General features: G+C 36.0%; 1 protein-coding gene across 17 annotated transcripts in view; it reads left to right on the top strand.

The window, feature by feature from the left end:
* The window catches only part of CIT (citron rho-interacting serine/threonine kinase), a 122,277-nt gene that overhangs the window by 76,405 nt on the left and 20,692 nt on the right, over positions 1-25,180 (top strand). For 12 of the 17 annotated variants that reach the window (XM_072024277.1, XM_072024276.1, XM_072024275.1 and 9 more), the window contains 12 exons: positions 1,733-1,903; positions 2,156-2,215; positions 2,846-2,899; positions 4,079-4,219; positions 4,554-4,679; positions 7,568-7,663; positions 9,486-9,602; positions 10,039-10,148; positions 13,072-13,246; positions 14,623-14,820; positions 16,993-17,046; positions 24,884-25,081. In XM_072024277.1, coding sequence (XP_071880378.1) covers positions 1,733-1,903; positions 2,156-2,215; positions 2,846-2,899; positions 4,079-4,219; positions 4,554-4,679; positions 7,568-7,663; positions 9,486-9,602; positions 10,039-10,148; positions 13,072-13,246; positions 14,623-14,820; positions 16,993-17,046; positions 24,884-25,081 — 1,500 coding nt within the window. The remainder of the gene's footprint in view (positions 1-1,732; positions 1,904-2,155; positions 2,216-2,845; positions 2,900-4,078; positions 4,220-4,553; positions 4,680-7,567; positions 7,664-9,485; positions 9,603-10,038; positions 10,149-13,071; positions 13,247-14,622; positions 14,821-16,992; positions 17,047-24,883; positions 25,082-25,180) is intronic. The other 5 variants (XM_072024278.1, XM_027469903.3, XM_027469911.3 and 2 more) reach the window with 2 other exon arrangements.

The raw sequence follows: 25,180 nt of genomic DNA, 5'->3' as shown, positions 1-25,180 counted from the left end.
TACATTATTGTGGTTTTAAAACTGAGACAAATGCATATTCAAGAGGTATTGTTCTGTCTTCAATGAGTGAAGTAGCCTGTTTTCCTGACCTGGCCATGAGATTTATTCAAAGATGGTCTTGAAAACATCAAGAAGCAAGAAAAACTGGAATATTACTTATTATCTCTGATTTCCTCTTTCCATTTTCCTGACTTCCCAAACACTAATTTTCACATTGGCAACTGTAGTCATACCTGTAATTCTTTGGTCAAGCGTTTGCTGATATAAAAGTTGAGTATTTTAGGAAGAGTTCACAAATAATGATTTCTGAGCAGACCGTGTATTCCTTCAAGCTATTCTGCTTCTTTCATTCACGAATGTAATTGTGTGAAGCAAATTTTGAGCTAATGTATTTGAGCTCACTTAATATAAAAAGGCTCTAATTGCTTCCAGCAAGAAAATAAGGTCATCCATAGAGAGACTGCTTGGAAAGAGAGAATTCCTGTTTGCCTTGGGAATCAGAGCCAGTTTGGGGATTAGAACCCTAAGACCCCCTTCTGCCACGCTCCCTGTAATGGTCAGTAAAACTGTCTGATAAAGGCCAAACTTCTTTAAACAGCATTGTAAGGTCCTTGTGTTGCTAGAGAATCACAGGCTGACATTAGGGTCAGTGTTCAAGCAATCACTCGTCTATCTGAAGGCAGCTGGCTGTCTGGAAGGAGTGATGACAAACTTGAGTTTGTCACGAGACAATTAGTCTTTTGAATATGGGGGTAGTCAGGAATATTGTAAGATATTAAAATAGAAAGAAAGATGGACTCCCCCACTGTCAGTTCTTCAAAATCTTTTTTTTTCCCCAACTCCTGATATGCTTATTTTCTACTTGTTCTTAGCTTTGTAAAAATACTTTTTGCATACAGTTGTTTTATAAAAATGTATACTTACTGGACTTGTGTTTCCAATGAAGACATAAGAAGAAATCTTATGAGCTTATGTCAGTTTGAGTACCCAGTCGCAACTGAGATGATCAGTTCAAACATTCTTCTCACACCTTCCCCATCCAAATGCCCTTTCTTGCAGTGTCCTGCATGGCAAATCATTATTTTTGTCTATATAGACAAAATGCCTTCTATGGGAAATGTGTTTTTATTTATTTACTTATTATCTTTTAGACAATTCTTAGTATTTGATTTAGGTTGTTTTCCATACAGAACAATACATTCCTCTTTAACTCTGTCAAGAGAAAATAACTTATGGCTAGGAGCTACAGTATACTTGCTACTCCCCTGCTTCTCCTCTTTTCTTTTATCCGAACACTGCAGATCTGTGGTAATTATCATGTTATTAGCCTGAGGAAAATATATCTTGAGGGAGTATCTGTGCCTTTAGTAGAGACATCAACTCAAGGGCACGTTTCTGTTTCACAGATCAGAAATATAAATAATTTTAATCACTTTTATGAAGATATACGTATGTGTTTCTATAGTGAAGCCACTCACAAAAAGGCAGTGTTTTTAACTTCTATGATGTATTAGCTTGAAAATGGAAAGACTCAAACCAGAACACGATGACTATATTTTTTTATTTATCTCTCATTGTTTTATTTAACACTTTTCTTTTTCTTCTACATGTTTTTATATGGACTTCTTGTTTGCAATCAGACAAATAGTACATTCTGTGATTTGCAGTTCCATATATTTTCTGTTGCCTATAAAATGCAATGCCTTTTTCTACCCTTCTGCCACAACCACAGGAATATCAAGCTCAAGTAGAAGAAATGAGGCTGATGATGAATCAATTAGAAGAGGATCTGATTTCAGCTCGCAGGCGTAGTGATCTTTATGAGTCGGAGTTAAGAGAGTCCCGAATGGCAGCTGAAGAATTTAAACGTAAAGCTACTGAATGTCACAACAAATTGCAAAAGGTAGTTTAAGGCTTCATGGGAGAGGGGGGTTGATGCTTGCTTGCTTTTCTAGTGTTATTTTACACACACAAGTTGTATACGAGTTCTCTAAAGATTAGTGTGGCATTGCACAACTAATACAGAAAGCCTTTTGGTTCTACTCTTGAAACAGCATAATTAATGCTTTGTGTTTAATTTGCATGAGGTGATGCCTGGATAGAAAACCAGTGCACTAAAACTTTTCCCAAGACTTTCATATATTTTATATTTAAGTTACAGGTTAAAGATCAAGGAAAAAATGAAGCAGGAGAGTTGTATTGCAAATTAGAGAAGGTATGCTACTTTAATGTCCTGGAGTTTGCTTCCTGGGTCTTTTGTACTATGCACAGAAACGAAGAGTGTCTTTGATTAGCCAGTGGCATTCACAGCCTCACATCCTCCCCCTGCTATCCCTGCACACATGCCCACGGCCCCTTTTTTTCTGGATTTTTTGTTCTTGGTGTGGTTCATTATTATTTCTGATTTGATATAAAGCTCCTTTCTGGTGTTCTGTGCTTGATGGGTTGTGCTCTCAAGTAAGGCAAAGACAGGCCATTATGTTTAATCTGAATTTGTCGTTGTGATACATAAGAGTTTTGTTCATGAATAGAAAATAAATAGAAATAGAAAAAAATAAAATAGAAAATAAAAAGTAAAAATAATGCTGAGTATACCCTGTCACATTGAACAATCTAGTTGGTGACAAAAATATGAAAACAACCAGAGGTTAATAAAATGGGAGCGGATTTGCGAAGGGACGTTTTGGGCATTGGAATTTATAGGGAGAAACAAAGATTTTTTAAAAGTGAACTAAAATAAATAAGGTATCATAAGTCGAGAGAATTTTCTCTGTTTGGTTTTACCACTCGCCTTTCCCGTCCTCGTTCCCTCCCCCTCACCCCTTTTCTTTCTATTTAACTGTAGATCAACACAGAGCAGCAGGCCAAAATCCAGGAGCTGCAGGAAAAGCTGACAAAGGTAATGTCTGGGTGGTGACAGTGAATTTTCCACGAGATTTTCCAGTGAAACCTTAATGCAGAGGAGGGATGCACTTTGTTTTATCCTCAAAAATAGAATTAGTCATAGCATGGGGGATGATAAGGAAAAGGGGGTGGGAGCTGGTATCTGAAATCATTGGTGTTCTTGATATGCTTTTGGTTCTTGAGACATGTCAACAGTGTTTATTTTTACAAATGAAGCTGAGTCAGAACTGGAGTAGTGTAGAGAAATTCTAATTAGAAAGGCCAGTTTGGGTGTGTTGCACCGGCCCCATGCTTCTGAAGACAAGTGTTCAGATCTTTTTATCTCACTAGTGTAAAAAAAAAAAAAAAAAAGTTGGATTTGATTTAGTGTCCCAGCAAAGTCTCTTTTAATTGCAAAATCATTTTCCAGTTAAGTTATTTATGGAAAAATGGTTGAATTATAAGGCTTCACAACAGAATTAAAATACATCAATGATACAAGCTGAAGGAAGTACATTAAATATAATGTTTGCAATTGTGGTCAGTCAGTCACTGAGAACAATGTGAGAACCTGTTTGTTCTAGATGTTATGCTTTTTGGGGGGATCTTTTATCAAAAAAGAAAAAGGTCATCATAACGATCCACTGAGAGAGCTTTATCCTCACCTTGATAGCTGCTCAGAAAGGGCATTTCCAAGGGTTAGTGGACCATTTCCAAAGGTCTGAGATACGAACAGGCAGTCAAAACTATTTAGAAATTTTATTTTTAATATTTCAACGTGGACTTGTTTTATCCCCTTTTTCTCTTTTAATTAATTCTATTATCAATTATCAGGAGGCCAAAAGGTTATTTTCCTAATGTTTTAGCAGGAATATTTTGTGAGCCCTTTGCAAAAACTTGAGCTGAATTTAGGGGCACACTTCATAATACACAGTGAAAACTAGAAATTGCAGTACAGCAAGACAAACGTGTAGATCTGGATTTTCTGTTTTTTATGAAACAGAAAAGAATTAGCTATCAGAAATTAGAATTTGGGTTCCTGAATGTTTGTAAGCTGTCTTAATTTTAGACTGCTAGGTCAAAGTTCCGTAGCAATTTTGGACAGTACATTGACCATCTTGAGGTTACAAATTTTTGTATGTGTGTGTTTCTTATAATTTTTTTTCTTTTTTTTTTTTTTTTAAATTGGACCTAGGCTGTGAAAGCTAGCTCAGAGGCAACAGAACTTCTCCAGAATATCCGTCAAGCAAAGGAGAGAGCTGAGAAGGAGTTAGAGAAACTGCAAAATCGGGAGGATTCTAATGAAAGCATGAAGAAGAAATTGCTTGAAGCAGAGGTGAATGGAGAATATCTAGCTAGTATAAATTAGTTCCTGGGATGTGTCTGGGAACCCTCATCTGGATGACTGTAAACAACTTGTATTCCTGTAACTCTTAACAAGAAAGAGACGTTAGAAATTAATCCATTTTTAATTAATTAAAGTTTTAATTAATTAATTTGAGGAAAACTTACTGTGGTTGATTTCATTTTCAGTGAGGAGCCAATAAGGACTTGTGGTTAGGATGAGGGATTTGAGCCATGATGAGGTTTTCAAATATAAAAGACTGCTCATTGCTCTGTGGTAATGCGAAGTTGGTTAGCCTAAATAACAGTTAATAATTGCTCTGCAGGAGCGGCGCCATTCTCTGGAGAATCAAGTGAAGAGATTAGAGACTGTGGAACGAAGAGAAAACCGTCTAAAGGAAGATATTCAGACTAAATCTCAACAGATTCAACAGATGGCAGAAAAAATTCTGGTGAGCAGAGGTGAAAATGAAAGATGAAGGTTAAAAGTTGGTAAAAAAAAAAAAAAAAAAAGAGTAAAAACAGAAGAGAAGACATAGAATTGCATTGAATAAAGTGGAAATTGTTGAATAAAAGTTAAAGGGATTGTTTTTGTATACAATAATACTGGAAAACCTTAAGTTCGCAAATTCTGTTTGCACCTTTAGTTACAATCTAACTCCTGTACCTGTAATCTTAAGACTATGAAATTCTAATTGTCTAAGTAGAAGCACTTTAAAGTCAACTTATCAGTATTTTAATTAATTACCTAATGTTTTGTTTCAGAACAGGATACTGTACAGGACACTGCAATAATAAAAGCATTGATATCTAGATTTTAAACTAAGTTGCAAAAGGAATTTAGAGGTCAAGTGTACTTGAAGTGCTTATAGCTTGTAGCAGAAAGAAATAAGTCATCTGAACTGTTCTCCAAAGATAATATTTGTCAGGAATCCATTTTCACCCATATAACTCTGTTGGCAATTTCTTGTTTCTCTCCTTGTTAAACCTATTAAGACTTTATAGTCAGTTGGTACCTGAGTCTACAGTGAACCAAACAGATGGTGTCTCTAATACTTTTGCTTCCCTGGGAGAGGAAGCATAATCTTGGAGCAATTACATTAATTTCCATTTCTTTCTGTGTTGCTAATATGATAAGGACAAAAAGGTATTACTTTTTCTTGGTAGTAATTCTGAGCATAGACAGACCTGAGGAAGGCCAAATGGAAATATATAAAAGAACCATGTTTGGACAAGCATGACCCATGCATGTTCTGAGTAATAGCTGCACAGGCAAACTTTAGCATCAGAATGTCTGAAGGGTCTCAAGAAAACGTAGAATCAGATCTTTGGTGGGGGAGTTTCTTTCAAACTGTTTTGATAACATCAGTGCATGCTAAGTAGGAGACTATGGGCACAGAGACAACTTTACGTTTAGAAATAGTGAAAAACTTCAAATAGTTTCATAAGCCTCTTTTGTATATATGGGGATTGTTCCTTGGTTTCAATTATGTTTTCTGTGGAGGGAAATCCGGAAGGGAATGCAGAAATACCTAACTAATTGTTTTACTCCATGGGGTATGTTTAGCAGTTCTCATAGACAGTTTCAATGGACTTCTGACAGAATGTTGGATAGTCTTTCCTAGTCCCTTGCATCTCGGCTTTGGGAGCCATGGGTAATACCTTTATTTTCTCCACTTCTGCCCTCTTCATTCGCTCAAGTTGATCTCCTCAAACACTTTTGACATTTCTTGGTATAGAAAGGACAGAAAGATAGCAAAGGAGCTGGCAATATTGAATACAATTAAATAGAATTGTATAGAATAAGGTAGAAATTGTTGAATAAGTTGGATTGGTTTTGTGTACTACTCCTTCAGTGGTACTTTAGAAGACTTGCTGATCTGTCTGTAGAGAATTAAACAAGAAGTAAGAAATAAGTTAGGGAAGATACTACTTGAAAGAGTAGATCATGGCTATGATGCTAATAACAATTGAAAGTTACAGCTACATAGAGAACAGTGAGAACTGGAACCGTTAGAGATTACCTTTTAAGCCCACACTGGCTGTTAAGTGCCACTTCAGAAGCTGGTGAATCTTCTACAATATGAGCAGTCTGATGCTGGTAGCTTTGAAGCTGCTGCTGATCTGGTTGTCTGATTCTATGCCAGGACCTGAAACGTGTGGGCTTCTGGAGGAGGTGAATTGTCCTTCTTGTTGCTGGGAGACATATTTCAATTGCAAAAAGCAGCAATCTCCATTCCTTGCAGAAGTGTCGGGTACCAGGCACTGTAGATGACCTACTTTTAGTGAACCTCCTTTTTGATTTTCACTTCTGGAAAAAGAGGTCTACTGCAATTACTGGAGCGAGGAAGTCTTAGTATGTTTTCAAGATGAGAGAGGGAAGAGAGAAAATATGGAAAATGCTCAAGTAGAAATATCAGGAAATTTTCCTGTGCTCTGCAGTAGTGGGGGTAGGCAGGAGACCTGGATGCATCCCAAAAATTGAACTTGTCTGTGCAACAGTCAGCCCAGTGGTAGTGAATGACAGACCTGGATCTGCATGTTGTACTGAAGAAATTGTTAGGATGGCAAATATGAAAATGAAGGAGCATAAAGCTCTAAGCTCAGCTTTTGTGAGGTGTCATGTTGAAAGGTGTTTATAGATAAATCCCCAATAATATATGCAGACAGCAGAATGTTCCTCGTACTAAAATAGCTAATTTTGGAGATGCAGAATTATCAAAGTCCTTACTGTGCACTGCTAAAACTATCAGCTATGAGGTAAAGAGGTTAAAAATACTCTGGTGCCATCTACTATGTATATTGCATCCTGTACTTCTCATTTTCTAAGCAATTTATAAACAGTTATTCTGACAACACTCATCTGAGAAATGTGGCAAAGTAAATACTATTCCCACTCTATGAATATAGAATGAAAAGCAGAGACAGCAATACCCCGTTATTGAGTCCTTCTGTGAGAAAACAAGTGAGAGACCTTGATAAAAATAGGTCTGAACTTCCTGTGATGCCACTGTGGCTATGAAGTGTTTATAACCACTTGTTTTCATCAAACATGCTTGGCCTGTCTTTGGGAATAAGCTACTGGGAAACAAATTCTTATTGTGGAAGTAGAAAACATTGTCTTCAGCAGTGTGTTGGCTCTGCAGTGGATGGGTCAGCAGCAATAATGCAAGGCTTAAAACTGATCACATGCTGCTCTTATGTCATTTCACTGACAGCCATGGTCCAGAGATTTTCATAGTGGGGAGTCTTAAAAATGACAACAAATATGCACTACTTGTGCAACCCATACGCACAACACCTATTTCTTTGTCTGAATATGAATCTCTACTGCTTTTAGGAGCTGGAAGAAAAGCATCGTGAGGCTCAGATTGCAGCACAACATCTGGAGTTGCAGCTGAAACAAAAGGAGCAATTCTATGAAGAAAAACTCAAAGTAAAATATCTTCTTATCTTCCTACAAGCTTTTGTGGTTAGAATGGGTTCAGGGAAAAACTGTTGCCTTTAGGCTTTTCTTTGTCTTATGAGTTGCCTTCTTGCTTACTGCTGCTGAAATCTTCAGAGAGAATAGTGAAAAATGAGTGAGTTTTTCTTCTAGTCCATGTTATTATACCTCATTTGTTTTTAACATTGTATTAAAACAGGTGGCATTTGAAATCAGAATTACAGAGACCAGTTGCTGATTGTAATTTTTTCATTGCTGACTAAATAATTCTTTCTTAATGGTGTTGGATCTATCATCCTGAAAAAGATTTCAGTTTCTACTGATGATTTTCTGATTTATTTAAGAGTATTCATACAGCCTACCTGCAAGTTTTAAATTCAGTAAATAATAGAGCGTTTCTGAATTTCCATCTTCATGGAGCTGTAACATCTGCCAAGAAGCCAGCGAAACCACCCACTTTGTTTTTGTCTTTTCCAGGGTAGCATAAGACTTTAACATACAGTTAGAAATAGAATTATAGACACGATCTAAAACTAGGAAAAACAAATTGGGAAATGGGAGTATGTGCTGTAGTTAAGGACTTTTCTATAGAACCTACAGTGCGTCAGCCAGTAAATGCATTTTGTAAGGATCTTTGTTTCTACTAAACATAATCTATTTTCAGCAATTTTTCTCTGTTACCTTTACCTAGGACTTTACTTTTACATTTTACCTTAAATACGTGAGGATGTAGTATTTAAGAGGAAAGAAGGAATTCCTGTGGGAGAAACATGATGGGAAAACAAAAAAAAAAAAAAAAAAAAAACATTTTCTGGCAGATCAGAGCATGTCTGTTCAGTAATGAGAGGAGGCTGACAGAAAGCAGGAGGAAGCAGAAGTAGATCTTGGGTAAAGGAGAAGTGCTGACATAAAAACTGAAGAACAAGATAGGGCTTGGGGAAAAAAGTTAAAAGAAAAAGAGACAGAGAGATGGTGATTTATGGAATCATACGATATAGGGTTTAGTAGATCAGGAAGCTAGACGAAAGCATTTCAAGACATTGAATGTTTATGACTGGAACATTAGAGAATATCCTGAGAGATACTGATTAAGCAATCTCTAATAAGAGCCATGTTCATAATAGTTCTTTGTGCCTTTGAAAACTGTCCTTGAAGGAAATGACATTCAGTTTAAAAACCGATTTAAAATTCTGGACTTGTGTACAGAACACACATACCTTAAAAAAAAAAAAAAAAAAAAAAGGAAGAGAAGAAGAAGACAGTTAATTTACTTTAGTCCTGTTCCTAATGACAGGTGTTTGTGTCACAAAAAGAAATCTTAGCTCTTTGGTGTCTCTGACCTGAAGAATTCTTGGGGTCTCAGTTACGTTCTCATGCATATTTACAGAACTTAAAAATCACTTTTGAGCCATGTTGTTAGGGCAACCAAAGGATGCACAATTCTTTATTTCCTCTGCCTTATACACTGGGATACGGGTTTTTTTATTTGTTTTCTGTTGCAGTAGTCTGGAATATTTCTTGAGCATAGATTATACATTATTATTATTATTATTATTGTTGTTGTTGTTATTATTATTTATCGTCTCATGTCTTCAAAAAACATCATTAAATTCAGTCATCAGAGGTAACTGAGGGAGCATTCTTTTTTGGAATTTGCTGTTCCAGGGTTTCATGCCATTGCTTCTTGGGTCTAATGTTGCTTGAGATGTGATGAATTCCTTAAAAATTCTGTCTTTCTTGATGATTTTCTCTCTGCTTGCCCTCTGCCCAGTGAAATGGATATAATTTAGATAAAATAAATATCTTCATTTAGGTTTTGGAAAATCAGATGAAGAAAGATCTTGCTGATAAGGAAGCACTTGAGAATATGCTCAGAAGACATGAAGAAGAAGCACGTGAGAAATGTAAAGTCCTGGCTGAACAGAAGGCGGTATGTGTAGTTGAATTGGAAATCAAAGTGTTTGAAGAGTAGCTTTTTGAGGCTGTGATTTCTAAGCAAGATAATCTTGTTAGAGGTTTCTCATTATTCCTGTCTTGAAGGAAATGTACTGATTAAAAGCTATTTTAATGATGTTGATTTTATTACAAGGAATCTTCAAGAATACTTTCTGAAAATGGCTGCATAAGTTGCTGTATACCACTCATATTGTGCACTGACCTAATGATTGTTTTTCCCTAATATTTAAGCAGTGGAAAGCAGCACCAAACAGCTCCAGTAATTGTATCTGTGATACTATTTTTCTTGGTCATTTGATCAATATTCTTTTATTTTTGTTTCTGGAAATTATGAGACTTTTTTGTTTTTAAACATTGCTTTTAAAATCACTTCCGTTGTGCAGTCTCAAAGGCATGTTGCTCTGTTTCAGATGATCAATGCAATGGATTCAAAGATTAGGTCACTGGAGCAAAGAATAGTGGAATTGTCTGAGGCCAATAAACTGGCAGCAAATAGCAGCCTTTTTACCCAGAGGAACATGTAAGTACAGCAACTGCTATCATATTGGTCACTACTGAACATTTCTCAGTGAGATCTGTTCTCAAAATGTTAAAGTGATTCTTTGTTACAGGCTTGTTGCGCTTCCTTGCTTGTTTTCCTGTAATGCAGAAAATGTGCTTGTTCTCCAAATAGCTTTGGTTCTCTGCTTATTTTGTGTTTTCCGAAATGTGACAAGCAAAACTGATTTGTATTACAGTGTCTACTTTGGAGCCTTTCTTGAGGTTGGTGCTTTATGCAGGTTTACCAAACATTAAATGAATACCAATACATTAAATATCTAACCTCTATAGAAGCATATATTCTTATTTAACATGCATATTGTTAATATATTTATATTTTCCTCGGTTCTTGTGGAAGTTAGTGTTGAAATTGAAAACATTACATACCTTTCATTGTAAACATTCTGTCCCACCCAATGGCTGAGAAGACAAAATGAAAACTGGATTTTAAGCCAAGAGTTTTCCTGTATGTTTTTGAATTGCTGTTTGAAAGAGTGAGATCTTTTTTACTGCAATGGGCAGAAATAACGTGGAGCAGGAGATATCTCAGTTTCAACTTCAGAATGATGTTTCAATTCATTTTTTCTACATAACTCAGCTAGTACTCAAGTATATTTGTTGTTCTCTCAACTTGAGCCTCTCTTTAGTTCTCCTCATCAATGACCAGTGTAATAGTTCAGTGTTTTAGGGGATACTACTGGACAAGCTCTAATGTCATCTTGTGTTGCTGTGTCATCAGCAATTATTCTTGTGGTGAATTTTTCTTGTTTATTAACACAGGGGAAGTCTTGGACCTTTTCTCTTTTGTGTCTTCCTGTCTATTTGAACTTCGTTTTGCTGTTCATTTTAGTTTAGTTTCTTTATTGTCTTTAAAATGCTTTTCCTTCCTAAATGATATAGACATTCTACTTGAAGTACAGGAAGAAGCACAGATTGTTCGATATGCCTTGCAAGATAGGGCTAAAGTAGTATATGCTCTTACTGAGTTAAAAGATTCATCACGTTTGGCTGTCTGCATAAATGTTTTCAGTGTCCATCAACTGCTGGATGCAATGTTAGGCAGTATCTCTGTGGGCAGCTCTTGGACAGATTCACTTATAATATTGAATAGAATCAAGCAAGATTGAATTTTGGCGCAGAATTGTTTTGTTTTTGAGCTTTTCAGGGCTGATTATGCCTCCAGATTTGTAGTGGCTCCAATTTTTGTTATATTTCAAATATCTGGCAAGTTATTCTGGCTTGAACAGCCAAAAATATCCACAGAAGTAACTGAAATTAACTGAGTTGCTTTATGCTCCAGATGACTTCTAGTTAATCACCCAGGAAATCTGTTGAGGTGGCAAAAGCCATAACTCACCTTCAGCCTGAAATAAAACACAAGCAGTATCTCAACATGTACCTGGGAAGCATATGCAGAGTAGTCATCGCTGCTGAAACGAGTGTAAGAATTCAGCTGAGATGGATGCATCCTCTGATAGCAGGACACTTTCCTTGAGATGAATAGAAAACAAGAAAAAATATAATAATGCTTTAAAAAAAGACTGAATATTTTATGGTAAGAAATATTGTCAAATAACTTAATTTTGCAGGATTGGTAGGTGATATTACAGAATCAACGTCATTTTAAGAAAAAAATGCTTTATTATGCCCATGTTTATATATGCAGATAGCTTGTGAGTTTCTTCTTATTTTATGAATTGTGGTGGTGAATATGTATAAATCTGTTGGACTTCATTTTGAATCTACAAAAGCTACAACTAATCTGAGCATGTTTGAAGAAATGAACTAGTGATTAAACCTTTCAAAGGTTTGTGGAACTTGGTTAGCTTTTGTTCTTCCAGTATCTGAGTACCTGAGCAGGCAGCCCAGGAACCAGTAGAAAGCAAAATAACTGTGATTGACAGCTCTTGCTGCCAATAGTCTGTAGAGATAAATAAAAAGAAAAAAGAGAAAACGGGGAGAAAAAAAAGTGACTAGGATTTTGTGTGCAAAGCACAAAAATGTGAGTCAGAAGACAAGTTCCATTTTTAGTTTTGTTAAGTCTTCCTATTTGATCTTGGGCAACCCACATAATTTCTCTGGAATTGGATTAATAACAGTTTATCTCACAGTGAACTTCTTAAAATATTAATTCATTAATATATGTAAAGCTTTGTGAGATTTCTAAATAGAAAGCACCCTGAGGCAGAATTTTCCAATGCCTGATAAAATGATTCCAGGAGTTGTAAATAACGTAGGGGTGTTTTTTGTTTGTTTGTTATGCATGAGGATATGCATTTCAAATTCTAATTGCTGCTTTTAGCAGATATTGCCAGCTCTCAAAATTCTTATGCACACAAGTAATTATTTTCATTCACTTTATAGATGGAGACTTTGATCAGAGACAGCAAAGCTTTGCTTCAATATAGGTCAAGTTTAGAACTTGTTCTGGGTCCATTACAGCTTTAAAGAACAAACAAACTAAACACCCCTCCAAAAAAAAAAAAAAGTGAACCATAGGATTTCCTTATCTCATGGAAATATATAATGTGAAAACAACTATTCTTAGCATTTATTTTTCCTGCATAGGAAAATACATAACAAGAAATTGGTGAAATGAAAGCAATTAAGTACAGCTTAAATACTGTTATAGACAACCACATGTAGAATTTATTTTTCTGTGCAACTTGCAAATATGAAATATTTGTGCTGTGGGCATATGTCAATGAATCCACTAGTATGTGGATGTTTTGCAGATGGTAATAGAGCTGACTTACTTTCGTACAAGGGTGTAGAATTTAGACTATTAACTAACTGTTCTACTTAATAGGGAGCTTGTGGTGTGTTCTTCCCGACTTCACTCCAGTGAAAGGACATATTTTAAGGACATTTCATGTTTGTCACTTGTGTTTTTCTCCTGTCAGGAAAGCCCAGGAGGAGATGATTTCAGAGCTCAGGCAACAGAAGTTCTACTTGGAAACACAAGCTGGAAAGTTAGAGGCCCAGAATCGAAAGTTAGAGGAACAATTGGAGAAGATGAGTCACCAAGATCACACTGACAAGAACCGCCTGCTGGAGTTAGAGACTAGGCTACGAGAGGTGAAGGCTTGGGTTTAATCCTTCCCAATGTACCCCATTTGCTTTAATGTAACCCATTTGGACTATTATAGTTACAGGTAGAAATAAGCTGTCGTAGTTCTATGTGTCTTAAAAATGGTGTTTTAAGATGTAATTATTTATTATAGTCTAGCAGTATGTTCCCCCCAAAGGTTATTATTTTTTTTTAATGATAACCTTTCATTATTTTAATGAAAAAATAATAAAAACAAAATAAAAAAGATTGCTCATTAGAATAAGTATTAAGCTTTTAGATCATCTTGCTATCTCAGAGTACAATTTTTTTGTACAATAGCCTTATAATGTTTTCTAGCTAGAGTGGTAATGGGGTGGAGAAATAAAGCTTAGCTATGTGCAGTGACCAGCTTTACTTAAAGAATCTACAGAATAGAAATCAAATGGCACTACAGAAGTGCTATAAGAACACAGGAGATGTATTGCTTCATGCACATTTTGCAAAAGTTTTTGAGAAAAATAACAGTAATATGAAAACGTTTTTTTTTTGTTTTTTGGTTTTTTTTTAATAAATTGTGAGCTTTGCTTTATTTTTAGTTCTTTAGTTTTGTATCAACTAGTTTGGATCCACTTTAGGTGTTCTTTTTACCTTCTCCAGTCTCACTTCACTAATTTTCAGCTAAGACTGAAATTTTGCCTTTAGCTAAGAGGGTTGGATGACTAACATGTGTCCTTGTTCGGCTGGAAGTTGGTTGGGACCACTGTAAGATTTCTGTTGGTCTTGTCTTGCATCTGCAGCACAACAGACAGATTCACAAGGGATAGCAAACAGCCTGAAGAAGGTATTAAGGTTTGGAATTGATTTTGAGCACTGAGATCTGTTCTGCTGCTTTTTCATTTCTTATCCATTTCTGGAAATGACATGTTTATCACTGAGGATGCCTCAAGAAAACCCAGAGCAAGGGGATTTGGTTGGTTTCTTCAAAAAGAATCTAAATGTCTACATGCACATAAAGATTAGTATTGATGTTTATGCCTAAAGATTCTTAAATAAAATAACTTCAGTGAAGAAAGGTCATCACAAACCACTTCAGCTTTTCTGCTTTTTATATCAACATATAATATGTGATATTTGAGTCACAGCTGGAACTGTTCTTGTGCCCATATTTTCATTTAAAAATGCCATATTGTTTTTGATCTTTTTCAAAGCAAACCAGTCACTTTTATTACTCAGTAGGCAATGCTGCATCCTTGACTGCTCAGTCACTTAAGCAATCTGTGAAGATGTGATTTTGGGATAGAAATGGCAATGTCATTCTAAAGTGAGGTTTGAAATGAGATTACATTGCTTGTATTTTCTTTGTTAGTAACTTATATCTGGATGCTGCTTTTGCATTCTTCAGGTTGGTCTAGAGCACGAAGAACAAAAGCTGGAACTCAAAAGGCAGTTGACAGAATTGCAGCTGACACTCCAGGAGCGGGAATCTCAAATTACTGGGCTGCAGGCTGCACGGACAGCCCTGGAGAATCAGCTCCGTGAAGCCAAAACTGAACTAGAAGAGACTACAGCTGAGGCAGAGGAAGAGATTCAAGCTCTCACGGTGAGCCCTGAAATTGGCACTCGATTAGAATTATTTAGGTGCACATTTCATAATGAAGTTAAATATCGATTTTTACTATATATTTTTTTTAATTTTCAGAAGAAGACATGAATTATGCCTTGTGTTAATAGAGGCAGGAATGGCTAAAATGTCAAACTTTCTCTTATTATCGTTAACCATGTGTGCTTCCTATTAGTGGTTGATTGGTGCCAAAACTGCTCGACTCTTTGCAAGTGCGTTATTGATTTGTGATGAGGTAATAGTTGCATATGAAGTTGTTATTGACAGAGTTCTGCTCTTTTATTTACTTATTTAAATAATTTATCACAAGTTTGAAGGTACTTGATGATCATAAATGATTTGATGATTTCTTTCTACGAGTTAACCTGCTTTATACTTGCTTTGGAAAAAAAAAAAAAAAGATCCTATGAAAATAATGGTAACAACACCCTAATTTTATTTCATTAAAAATTGTCACCTGTATCCTACAGTCTCTGGTGGGGTGTGCGAATGCTATAAAGGATAAAAGAAATTCCTTCCTTCCCCCTCTTTCCCTCCCAGGAAACAAAATTCTAAATTATATGCTGCTGGTTGCTGTCTCTTGAATACAAAAAGATGCTTTCACAGTGCTTGATTCTAAGAAATATTTTCTTCAGAAAGGATTCCCAGGGCAGTGGGGGGAGAGAGAGGAGAGAAGTGTATGACCTGCTACTTCGACTGACAGCTAACCCTCATTGAAGAAGCAGTCTTCAATGACCTCTGAATCCAGTTATTTTGAAGTGTTGAAAATGTGCATTCTCTTGCTGCAGTGATATTTGATAAAAGAACTGTTATTCTGGATATTTCTGCCATTGCTGTTTTTTAGAAGGGATAGTAGGCTTTGCTGAGATAGTGCTTCTATTAGATTGATGCTTCGGTGGGTGAATGGGGGTATTATGCAGAGCTGTTCTTAAGCAGGTATGTGCTGGGAAAGTATGGCAGCAATACCAGGCCGTAAGAGAAACTGAACAGAACATGGCTGGCATCAGTTTCTTCCTGCTCAAAATTGAGGTCATCTTCCTCCCAGCTGAAAGCTTTGCATAACTGCTAATATCACTGCTAACAGGATGATGATGTGCTTGATGTCTTTACCCTATGCTACCAGTGAAACAGATGAATGTATATGACCTGTGCTCATGCAGTTACTGCTTCTGTTAATTTGGCAAAATAGTAGTGCTTTTGGACCAGCTCTTGTAAGATAGTCGAGTTCAGTGGGCTTGGAGAATTTCTGATATGGAATTTTTTGTATATACTTTTTTATTTTTCACATTGTGGTAAGGTAATTTTTTAGCTCTCATGTTTGATTTCTGCTAAAGAGTTTGTCCTGTTTAGTCTCTTGGCTCTAACAAAAATGTTCTGAATAAAGAAAGGTAGCTGGTGCACTAGTGCTAGTGCACTGACCTTTCATTTGTTAAGGTTTCAGATAGCATATGATATTTTACACTTGTTAAATCACTTTGTTAGTCTAAATGAATTTTGAGAGGGGCCATGAGGCTGAAACAAGAACTTTTGCTTTGTCATGCTTTGCTTGTAAATGAGGAGGTAAAATGGTGCATGCAATACTGCTTTCTTTAAAATAAGCATTTGCCCTTTTCAGTGCTTTGGATGCTGTGTTCCAAAGAATTGATTATTGTGTTTCACCACTGCTGCTTAGAGAGGCTTAGGATTAAATGGTACTTCATGGTAGGATTCAGGTAGATTGGCAGAGCTGTTTGGGATAGCTTGCATAATGCTTCATTGTAGTTTTTCTTTGCAAGCATTAAATTGTATGCAGTATTTATTTTATACAAAACACTAATCTGGGTATGGAAGTAAAAGCGACTCATGAATGTACAAACTTAACATGGAATCTATATATCATCAGGTGACCATTTATGGTGGAACTTTTTATATAATTCAGTTCCTGAGTTTGTACATTTTCCTAAAGTAGTTCAGAATTAGGAGCATTTGATTAAGTAGGATGTGACTTTTGCTAATCAGTTCTTTGCCACTACAGAGTGCTTTCATAGTGTGCAGCATCTGCCTTCCAAACTTTGCTTGCTGGTAGATTGTTCTGCAGTTTGTTTAGCAACAGCTGTTGGATTCTAATTCTAATGTATGAAAAATTGATGATTAACTTCTTACCTCCTTTAGGCACATAGAGATGAAATCCAGCGTAAATTTGAAGCCCTTCGTAATAGCTGCACAGTGAGTATTAAATACAGATCATTGAATTATTTTGAAATTAAGGATAAGGAACTAAACAATTTACTGATTTACTCCTTGATGACATTAGTTACTAATGTGGACTCCTGTCTTCAAGGTGTTAGTAGGAGATAGTGATTGGATTTGATTCCTTTTAGGCTTTAGGTAAACCTCACTTGTGAGGTTTTATTTGGATTATGAAATTAATACTATTCTTCTTTTTGGAGAAGAAAGAAAATTAAAATATCTCATTGCAGTGCAGCTAATAAGAATGGTGTAGCAGCTGCAAAAGCGATTGTAGGTAAAGATTTTTTCTGCTCTCAAGGAGAAGGAAAGATCTACCTGTCCAAATCCTGAGCTGCATTGTAGATCTAGGCCAGAGTGAATGGGAGAGCATTTATGCTACTCTGGGTTTTAAGGAGGATTTCAAGCTTGTTTGAAGAGACAAGAAAATTTATGGTTCCAGATGATGCAATGACATGTGGTCATCTGCTCAAAGAGCAGAAAGGACTCTAGGATCTTAATTTGCACCTTATATTGCTTGAGATCTTTTGATGTGTTTTTGTATTCATTTCATCAGTCCAGGAGAGATGTCTTAGGCTTTGTGTATTAGTAGGTATTCCTGCAGATTACCACTATCGTCAAACTTGCTTATGATGCTTGATGAGAACATCTGACTTCCAATGACATGAACTGCAGAAGTGTTGAGTCCTCTGGATCAGCATTGGTTGCTGATCTCCTTAGGCTTTTTCTCCTTACACCACCCTGTAAGCAAGGCTTAACTGCTGTTTTTTTATCTCAGTTGTTTCCCCACTTCCAGTAATTTCCTCAAATCTATTTTTGGTGCTGTAGGACTAAATAAAGGATTAAATAAGTATCAAACGGTTAAGTTTTCATCTTTCAAAAATATCTTTTAAGAGTTATTCTGTTTCCCTCAGTTACTCTTCAGCACTAAGCAGTGCTTAACTTCTCTTCTGTTAATAGAATATCACTATAATCTGTTAAAGGAATGAGGAAGTAGAGCTCACCAAAATGTATTAACCTCCATCTAAAAGAAAGTCTGCAAAAGAAACTTTGCTTTTTGTAGTCTTCTTCACTTGCTCAAGTTGATATTTTGGTTCCATATGTGTTGTCGTGTATCCTACATCCATAGCTATTTTTTCTGTTCTTTTGTTCTGTCTTGGCCTTTGTAAAGAATGATGGCTTTCTATGAAAATACTTATGTGATCTGCATGCAGGCAAAAATCAGTTGTGTGGAAAATCTGTAGCTTCTTTTTACTGTGTGGTAGGCTGCCTTTCAGAGGTTGTAACTCATTATCTCACTGCTGTAGGATTTTGGCTCCATAAATGTGGCAAGCAATCTCCAGCAGTGAGAAGTGACCCATAGGATTACAAGAATGTCAAGAGCTTTGAATGTTCTGCATGAAAAGATTTTAAGTGTTGTGCATTGTATGCCCTTTAGTGGGATAAGTGGGATCAGGCATCAGAAAACATCTTCATCAGTAATAAATTAATGAAACAGTTCCTACATGAATAATACATGCTCATCATACATTCTCTTTCCAGCCTGGGAGAATGTATGTATAATTTAATTGACCATGGATAGAAACTTTCTGTGTTGTAGTTCTAGCTGTCCATCCTCTTTACAGTGGACCATTGAGATAAATGATAGGACAGTCTTCTGTTGATAGTGAGGGATCAGGTAACGTTTATTATGGTGTCTTCACCAGATATTTCAACCTTATTTTAATTGAATAGTGACCGATATGATGCAGGTTTCTCTTCTTGGTGACCATTTAATTCTAATGGAAGGTGGTTAGAATATATACTCATTTTAAAATAGCACTTCAAGAGAATAATTGTAATATGATGCTACTTATACAGCATAGCAATGAGTAGGCTTATTCTTTTAGTAAGCTTTGAAAATACATCCATTTTGAGGTGAAACAAACTCCTTGAGCTACTCTGGCAAACTTGGAAACTCTGGAATTCTGGTATGGAATTAATTTTTAGTTAATCTTATTAAGTAACCCAGGACAGCATAAGAAAAAAATGAAAATAAGATTAGAGAGGGAAAAAAAGTACATTATTGAAAGACTGCAGTACTTTGATATTTTTCTTAGTGTTCAAAAGATAAATAAAAATACTCTACTTCGGTACTCTAGCTTTACAAAGGTCACAGCTTCCAGTTATAGAGGAGGCTCACACCTCAAATGTGCAACTGCTTTCCTTGTACTCCAATTGCACTTCTGTCCTTTCTTTTGCTGAGGCCTCTGACCCAAGTCAATACTCTTTTAGGTTCTCCTATTTTTAAATTTGCTGTCTTTTGTGGTGTGTACATAAAGACCATCTCTATACTGTTGGTCTTAATTTCTTACGTCTTACGTCTTTCTGAATTCATATTTAATTACTTTGATAGCTTTGCATTGTTTCATCTTGTAACATTTTTATTTTTTTTACTGTTGGGGTCAAGAAAAAGCTTCTGCTTTCTTGTACAAAGACCTCAGTTGTGCAAAAAATAATAAGATACATAATTACAATAAAGGTTGCAAATTGTAGCACCTGCTCTACACACATACAGGTGCACATGGCTACACATGAAGAATGATATTTTATCATAATCTTCTCACAATTATAGTTTATCCAGCAAATCTGTTGAGGGGGTGAAGGACTAGTTCCCTACCTTTAAAGAATTATTCTATCAAAAATATTAACCGTATGATCTATTTGAGTTTTAAAATTCAAGTTATTTCCCTGGCAATCAGCAAGAACACTGGAAATAAAATACATTTTCTTAAATAGGAAGATTTACGTTTCTGTCAGTTGTTTCCATCTGGATTTTAATTATGGCTTGTTGTTGGATCATCAGCACATTTGATGTTAAAAATGATACTAAGTTATCTAAGTAATCATAGAATTCTTTCAAGAAGAAAACATTCAGTGAGGAAGTGGCAATGTCTATAAAAAAATAGAAAAAAAGTTATCTCATAAAGTATTTACAATCAGCTTAGTATAAAATACTATTGCTGTTCCAGGAATCCACTGCCTGAATCTTTCTTTTTTTTTCAGGTATAGGCTATTGCTTTTACTCTAGAAAGGAGAATGGCATTTTTAGTACTAATTGGATAGTGCACTTCCATTTATTCAAGATTTCACCATTAAAATAAGGTTTATCTCCCCTCCCTGAGGTTCCTTTGTGATTGTCTTGTGTTGCTATCATAAGCATTGAGATGCTTGATTCTGCACTTGTCTATGAGATGGGATAGTGGGGCATTAAAACTAAACAAGCCTTAGGCACACATACCACTTTAGTCATGCACGAAGTCCTTCTGACTTGAGTATGAGCTCCTGATCCACATTGGCTCAATTAGCTGGCATACAGGAAAAAATCTTTACATATTCTTAAGAACTTCCAAAATATTCAGGCATGTTACATACTTCGCTAAATTATCTCTTAGAGTGAAGAAATCTTGCCCACTGTAACATGGCTAATACCCAGGCAAAAAGTTTTATATGGCTTAGTTAAATTTGTAAAACAAACAAACAAACAAGAATATTCGCACACGTACATACTTGCACGCACGTACGTATATTTATGTTATTGGCTGCTGGTTGGGAGGGGTTGTTCCTGATTTTAATTTCACAGAAAATGTTGTGACAGCTGCTTCTTATAGGCAAAAATGGAGCTTTGTAGTTTTTGTATCTAACAAAAAGTCTGAGACTTTTAGGGTGTTGCTGTGGTGTTAATGGGGCCTTCTTTATGGACAATATCATGCTTTGAGAACAAGGGTCATGGTTGGAAGAGGCAGCGCATCTTCTGAGGAGTGGGATTGAGGAGTACAGGAGTGTATGTTTTAAGACTGAGTTGTTGTGGGAAGGAAGAGAACACAGACCATGCAGTGTCCTCCTGCTTTGCAGCTCCTAATGAGCGATGTCCCCCAAGCTAAGCTGTGATGTATTTTTGGAGACTGAGATCTCTCACAGTGTAAGGTATGTTTCAAGTTGCAGAAGTTCTCTGATTATGGAAAGAGGACGAAATCAAGGAGTTTATTACGAAATATCCATCATACAGGAAGACACACAAGCCTGTCTGCATCTGTGGCTGTGGTCATTAAGAGGCTTGGTAATTTTCAGCTTTAACAGCTTGGTATCTCAGGTCCAAATGCGAATAGGTTAAGATGAAGTGAAGCTGGTGCCTGCTCCACATTCTCTTCATGATAATTTAGGGGCGAGAGATGGCTTTTTCTTTTTTCTTCCTTCTGACAGCTAACTTTCTGGTAAAGCTCAGTGATGGTGGGGGGAGTGGAAATGGGTAGGGTAAAACTATGCATTAGTTTAGAAGTTCTGAATTAAGATTGTACTAAAGATTGAATTAAACCCCAGAGAACGTACTGCTGATGGCATTCTGAAGCAGTTAACCTTGGTGTGTCCTAACGTTTTCCTGCACATTTGTCAGTAGCATCTGAGAAATGAGACATCTTCCTGAAGGATCTGAATAAGGTTTTGGAGAAGGTTGCGAACTGTAGTTGGGAGTATTCTAGAACTGCTTCCTTTCTTTCTTTCCCTCATTATTTTGTCTGTGGTTTTGACACATGGAGCGTGTGGATTAAATTTTGTACATTGTGTCTGATATACAAACGTAATCTTCACAATCCTGAACTGCTGACTGCTATACAATTTAATTTGTGATCTCTGGCTGGAGAAGTTTTTTCGGCCAGATATAATACCTCTGTGCAATCTCAAAATATAGAAAACACTGCCTCTCTGATACCATGCGGTGGGGAGGGAATTGTGCTGAATATAATCACTTTGCTGAAGAGTTGTTACGCTTGGGATGCTCCATAATATTTAAGAATGAGATACCATCTTCTATACCAATATAAAGATAAGTTGTGTGCTTAGATGTAGCATGTATTGAACAGTCTGTCAAGATTAGTGTGGTCTAGTTAGATTATAATCACAATCTTCTGTATTTGCTGTGATGAAGATGTTCATAGATTAAGGAGAAAATTTCAGTGGCTTTGTGAGAGGTGATACAGTGCCACAGATAAGGCTGCCTGTACTGCCTGGAAGTGCTTTTCCAAGCTTTCAAGTGTTTGGTTGTTTTAAATTTGAAGACTTTTGTAATTATATTTTGGGTTTCAGAAGGATATAACAGTGGATATAATAGTGTTTCTTTCTAGGCTTTCCTTTAGTATACTTACAAATTTAAATCCAGCATAGCTCAGGTTTTTGTTTGTTTGTTTGTTTTGCCTGGGGATTTCCTTAACTAAAAAGAAAAATACCTAGAACTATTGACTCTTTTTAGTTACAGGATTCTGGTATAGTTTGTATGTATGTATGCCTAAGATGATATCTGCTATCACATGTGTTTTCCTGATCTGTTTTCTTCCTTCTTGGTTCATAGGACAGTCATTTACATCACACCTTGCCCCATTTTCCTGTGACACTATTACCTGTCACCATTTAGGCTTTACAGTATTTATAAATTCTGTAACCTTATCAGGTTATAAATATCAATAGATAGTTTTTTAAAATTTAGTCAATAAATTTTCCCTTTCTCCCTGAAAAAAAATGAACATTATACTGAGAAGAACCAATTATCTCGCTTTAAAATAAATAAATACAATTTATCTATCTAGATTACGTTACATAGGTTATAATATATTTGGAATTTAAGACAAGCCATTTAGGAATTTTTGATAAATAAACAGGTAGGAAAATCTTCAAGAGAGATGATCACATTACTACTTCTGGAACCTTCCTTCTTAATTGCTTTGTTCTTTGTCTGAAATTTTCCAGAAATATCCTACTAGATTAAATGCAACAGTGAAATACCGGGTGGTTTAATTTCAGTTATGTTTAGAGAAAGAAGTTAGAATCTTAGAACCTGGAATAAAGGTCAATGGGAGCTTAGCTTCCAGCCCTAAAGGGATAAAACTGACTTGAAATACAGCTAATTTTAAATATGAGTCAAGTAGTTTGAAGTATTAGATCTGCATGCTACCTTATTCATTTTGTTTCCATCCCATCTCTACTTTCTTCTATTTCAAAAATAGCTTAATATGCTTTATAGAAAGTACTTGCATTAGTTTATGCAATGAAAGTGGAAGAAACCTTAGCTGTATAACAGGTTCAGTAAAATTCCCAATATATGTGGTGTAATTAAACATAAAATAAAAATAGAAGAAAAAGAAACAGATTATCTGATCTGGCAGCTAGTAGAAATTACAATCTCATTTGTAAAAATGGTAGGTAAAACACTAGAAAAGCAAGCATTTTGTTCCTTTTTTTTGTTTAAGTATATTTGCAAGCTTTTATCCCTACAGCAATACGACACTAAGACATCCTTATGATACAGTCTGGGTTCTTCAAAAACTTGATACATGATACAGAATAAAATGCATATTTTGAACAGTAAGACTGCTCAAGGAACAACCACATGATCAGATTTTCATCAGCAATGTTGTATTTTAGATTATGAATCACTTTGATTTGACCCAACACATGGGAATCTCCCCTTCACCCAGCAGGGAGTAATGGCAGTTGGACTTTTTCTGCCAACAGTTTAAAAATCAAATGGCGTTAATTTAGATCTAGGAGAGGCATGGTAAAAGGCAGCCAATATATGTGTTACAGATTCTTCAAAACGAAATGGTTGTCATCTTTCCAGATAGCTGAGAAGAGACGTATGTGCTATGCTCTACTGCTTTGTATATTTAAGTGCTTGGCTTGTGTAGGAAATTGGAACATTTAAATTTGAATGTGTGGCCAACTGTGTTCTGGGATTTTAGTTTGTCCCATTTAATGAAGTATATTATTCACTTTTCTTTGACATCTAGGCAAAAATGCCTCTTGAACAGATTTAGTTGAATGTTAATTGTTTCTGAAATTCTATTTATTAAGCTGTTTTCAAGATTATTCTGAGGATCCTTTCCCTTCTGTTGTGATGACATTGCTTTTCAGTTAGGCAGAGGTACAGGTATTCATCCATCCAGTGTTTATAGCCTTTCATTCATAAAAATGAAAAGGGATTGTGAAAAGGGCCCGCTGTTGTTTGTATTTGTCTTTAAAATGAAGGGGAATGTGGTTTAAAGCATCATAGTTTAATGCTATTCTGATTTAACAAATGGATGGTTGCACTTCATTAAAGGCAAGGCTGTTGTGCTTGTTGAGGTTTTGCTTTTCACTGATTTTCTATTAGTCTGTTGTGCTGCCATGTTTTTTTCTTTCTTCATATATCCTATGCTGATGTCGCTTGGATAAAATATTTCTTGCATTTTTCCACTTTTTCTGGCTATATATAGTGCTACTTATAGTAATCTAAACAACATTTCTAGGAAGATTCATCAGATTATACTGCCTTCATTGCACCTCTTACTCAGTTTTCTTAAATATCATGCTTCAAAAGTCTCTATGAGAAGCGTTAGCCTCATTTCACTTAAGGGGAAATTGAGGCAAAAAAGATGAGTTGCTTTGGCAGAGGCACACTGAGTCAGCAGGAGATCTGAGAATACAACCAGAACTCCTGACTCCCAACACAGTACTTTATTATTTGAGAGAGAACTGTCACGTTTAAATTGCATTGGAGCATATTTATACTGTAAACCCAATCAAAAATAATTCACAGCATTTTGTGTAAGAAACAAAGCTATTCCTAATCTAAGTACACTCCCATGCATAAAATTTGCCATTATAATATAGCCTGCGTGTAAATCTGCAAAAGAAAGCATCTTGTATTTGTCTGCTTGCTGAGCAATAAATGGTTCTGCAAGAGGAGAACACTTTTTCTATAAAGCTGTACTCACTGACATATAATCCAATTTATTTTTATTTCTAGGTGATAACAGATTTGGAAGAGCAGCTGAACCAGCTCAGTGAAGACAATGCAGAACTGAACAATCAGAATTTCTTCTTGTCCAAACAACTTGATGAGGCCTCAGGGGCCAATGATGAGGTTGTCCAGTTGCGAAGTGAAGTTGACCATCTCCGTCGAGAGATCACGGAGAGAGAGATGCAGCTTACCAGTCAGAAACAAGTAAGTAACATAAATCTGGAATCACAGTCGAGCTAGATGGTTATCTGAAATGCTAAAAATTCTTTTAAATCTGAAAGCCTGCAGGGAATGAATACGCCT

Source organism: Anas platyrhynchos, chromosome 16, assembly GCF_047663525.1.
Source record: "Anas platyrhynchos isolate ZD024472 breed Pekin duck chromosome 16, IASCAAS_PekinDuck_T2T, whole genome shotgun sequence".
Taxonomy (NCBI): Eukaryota; Metazoa; Chordata; class Aves; order Anseriformes; family Anatidae; genus Anas; species Anas platyrhynchos.
Note: the sequence above shows the minus strand (reverse complement) of the source record. Positions and strands in the feature narration are given on the sequence as shown.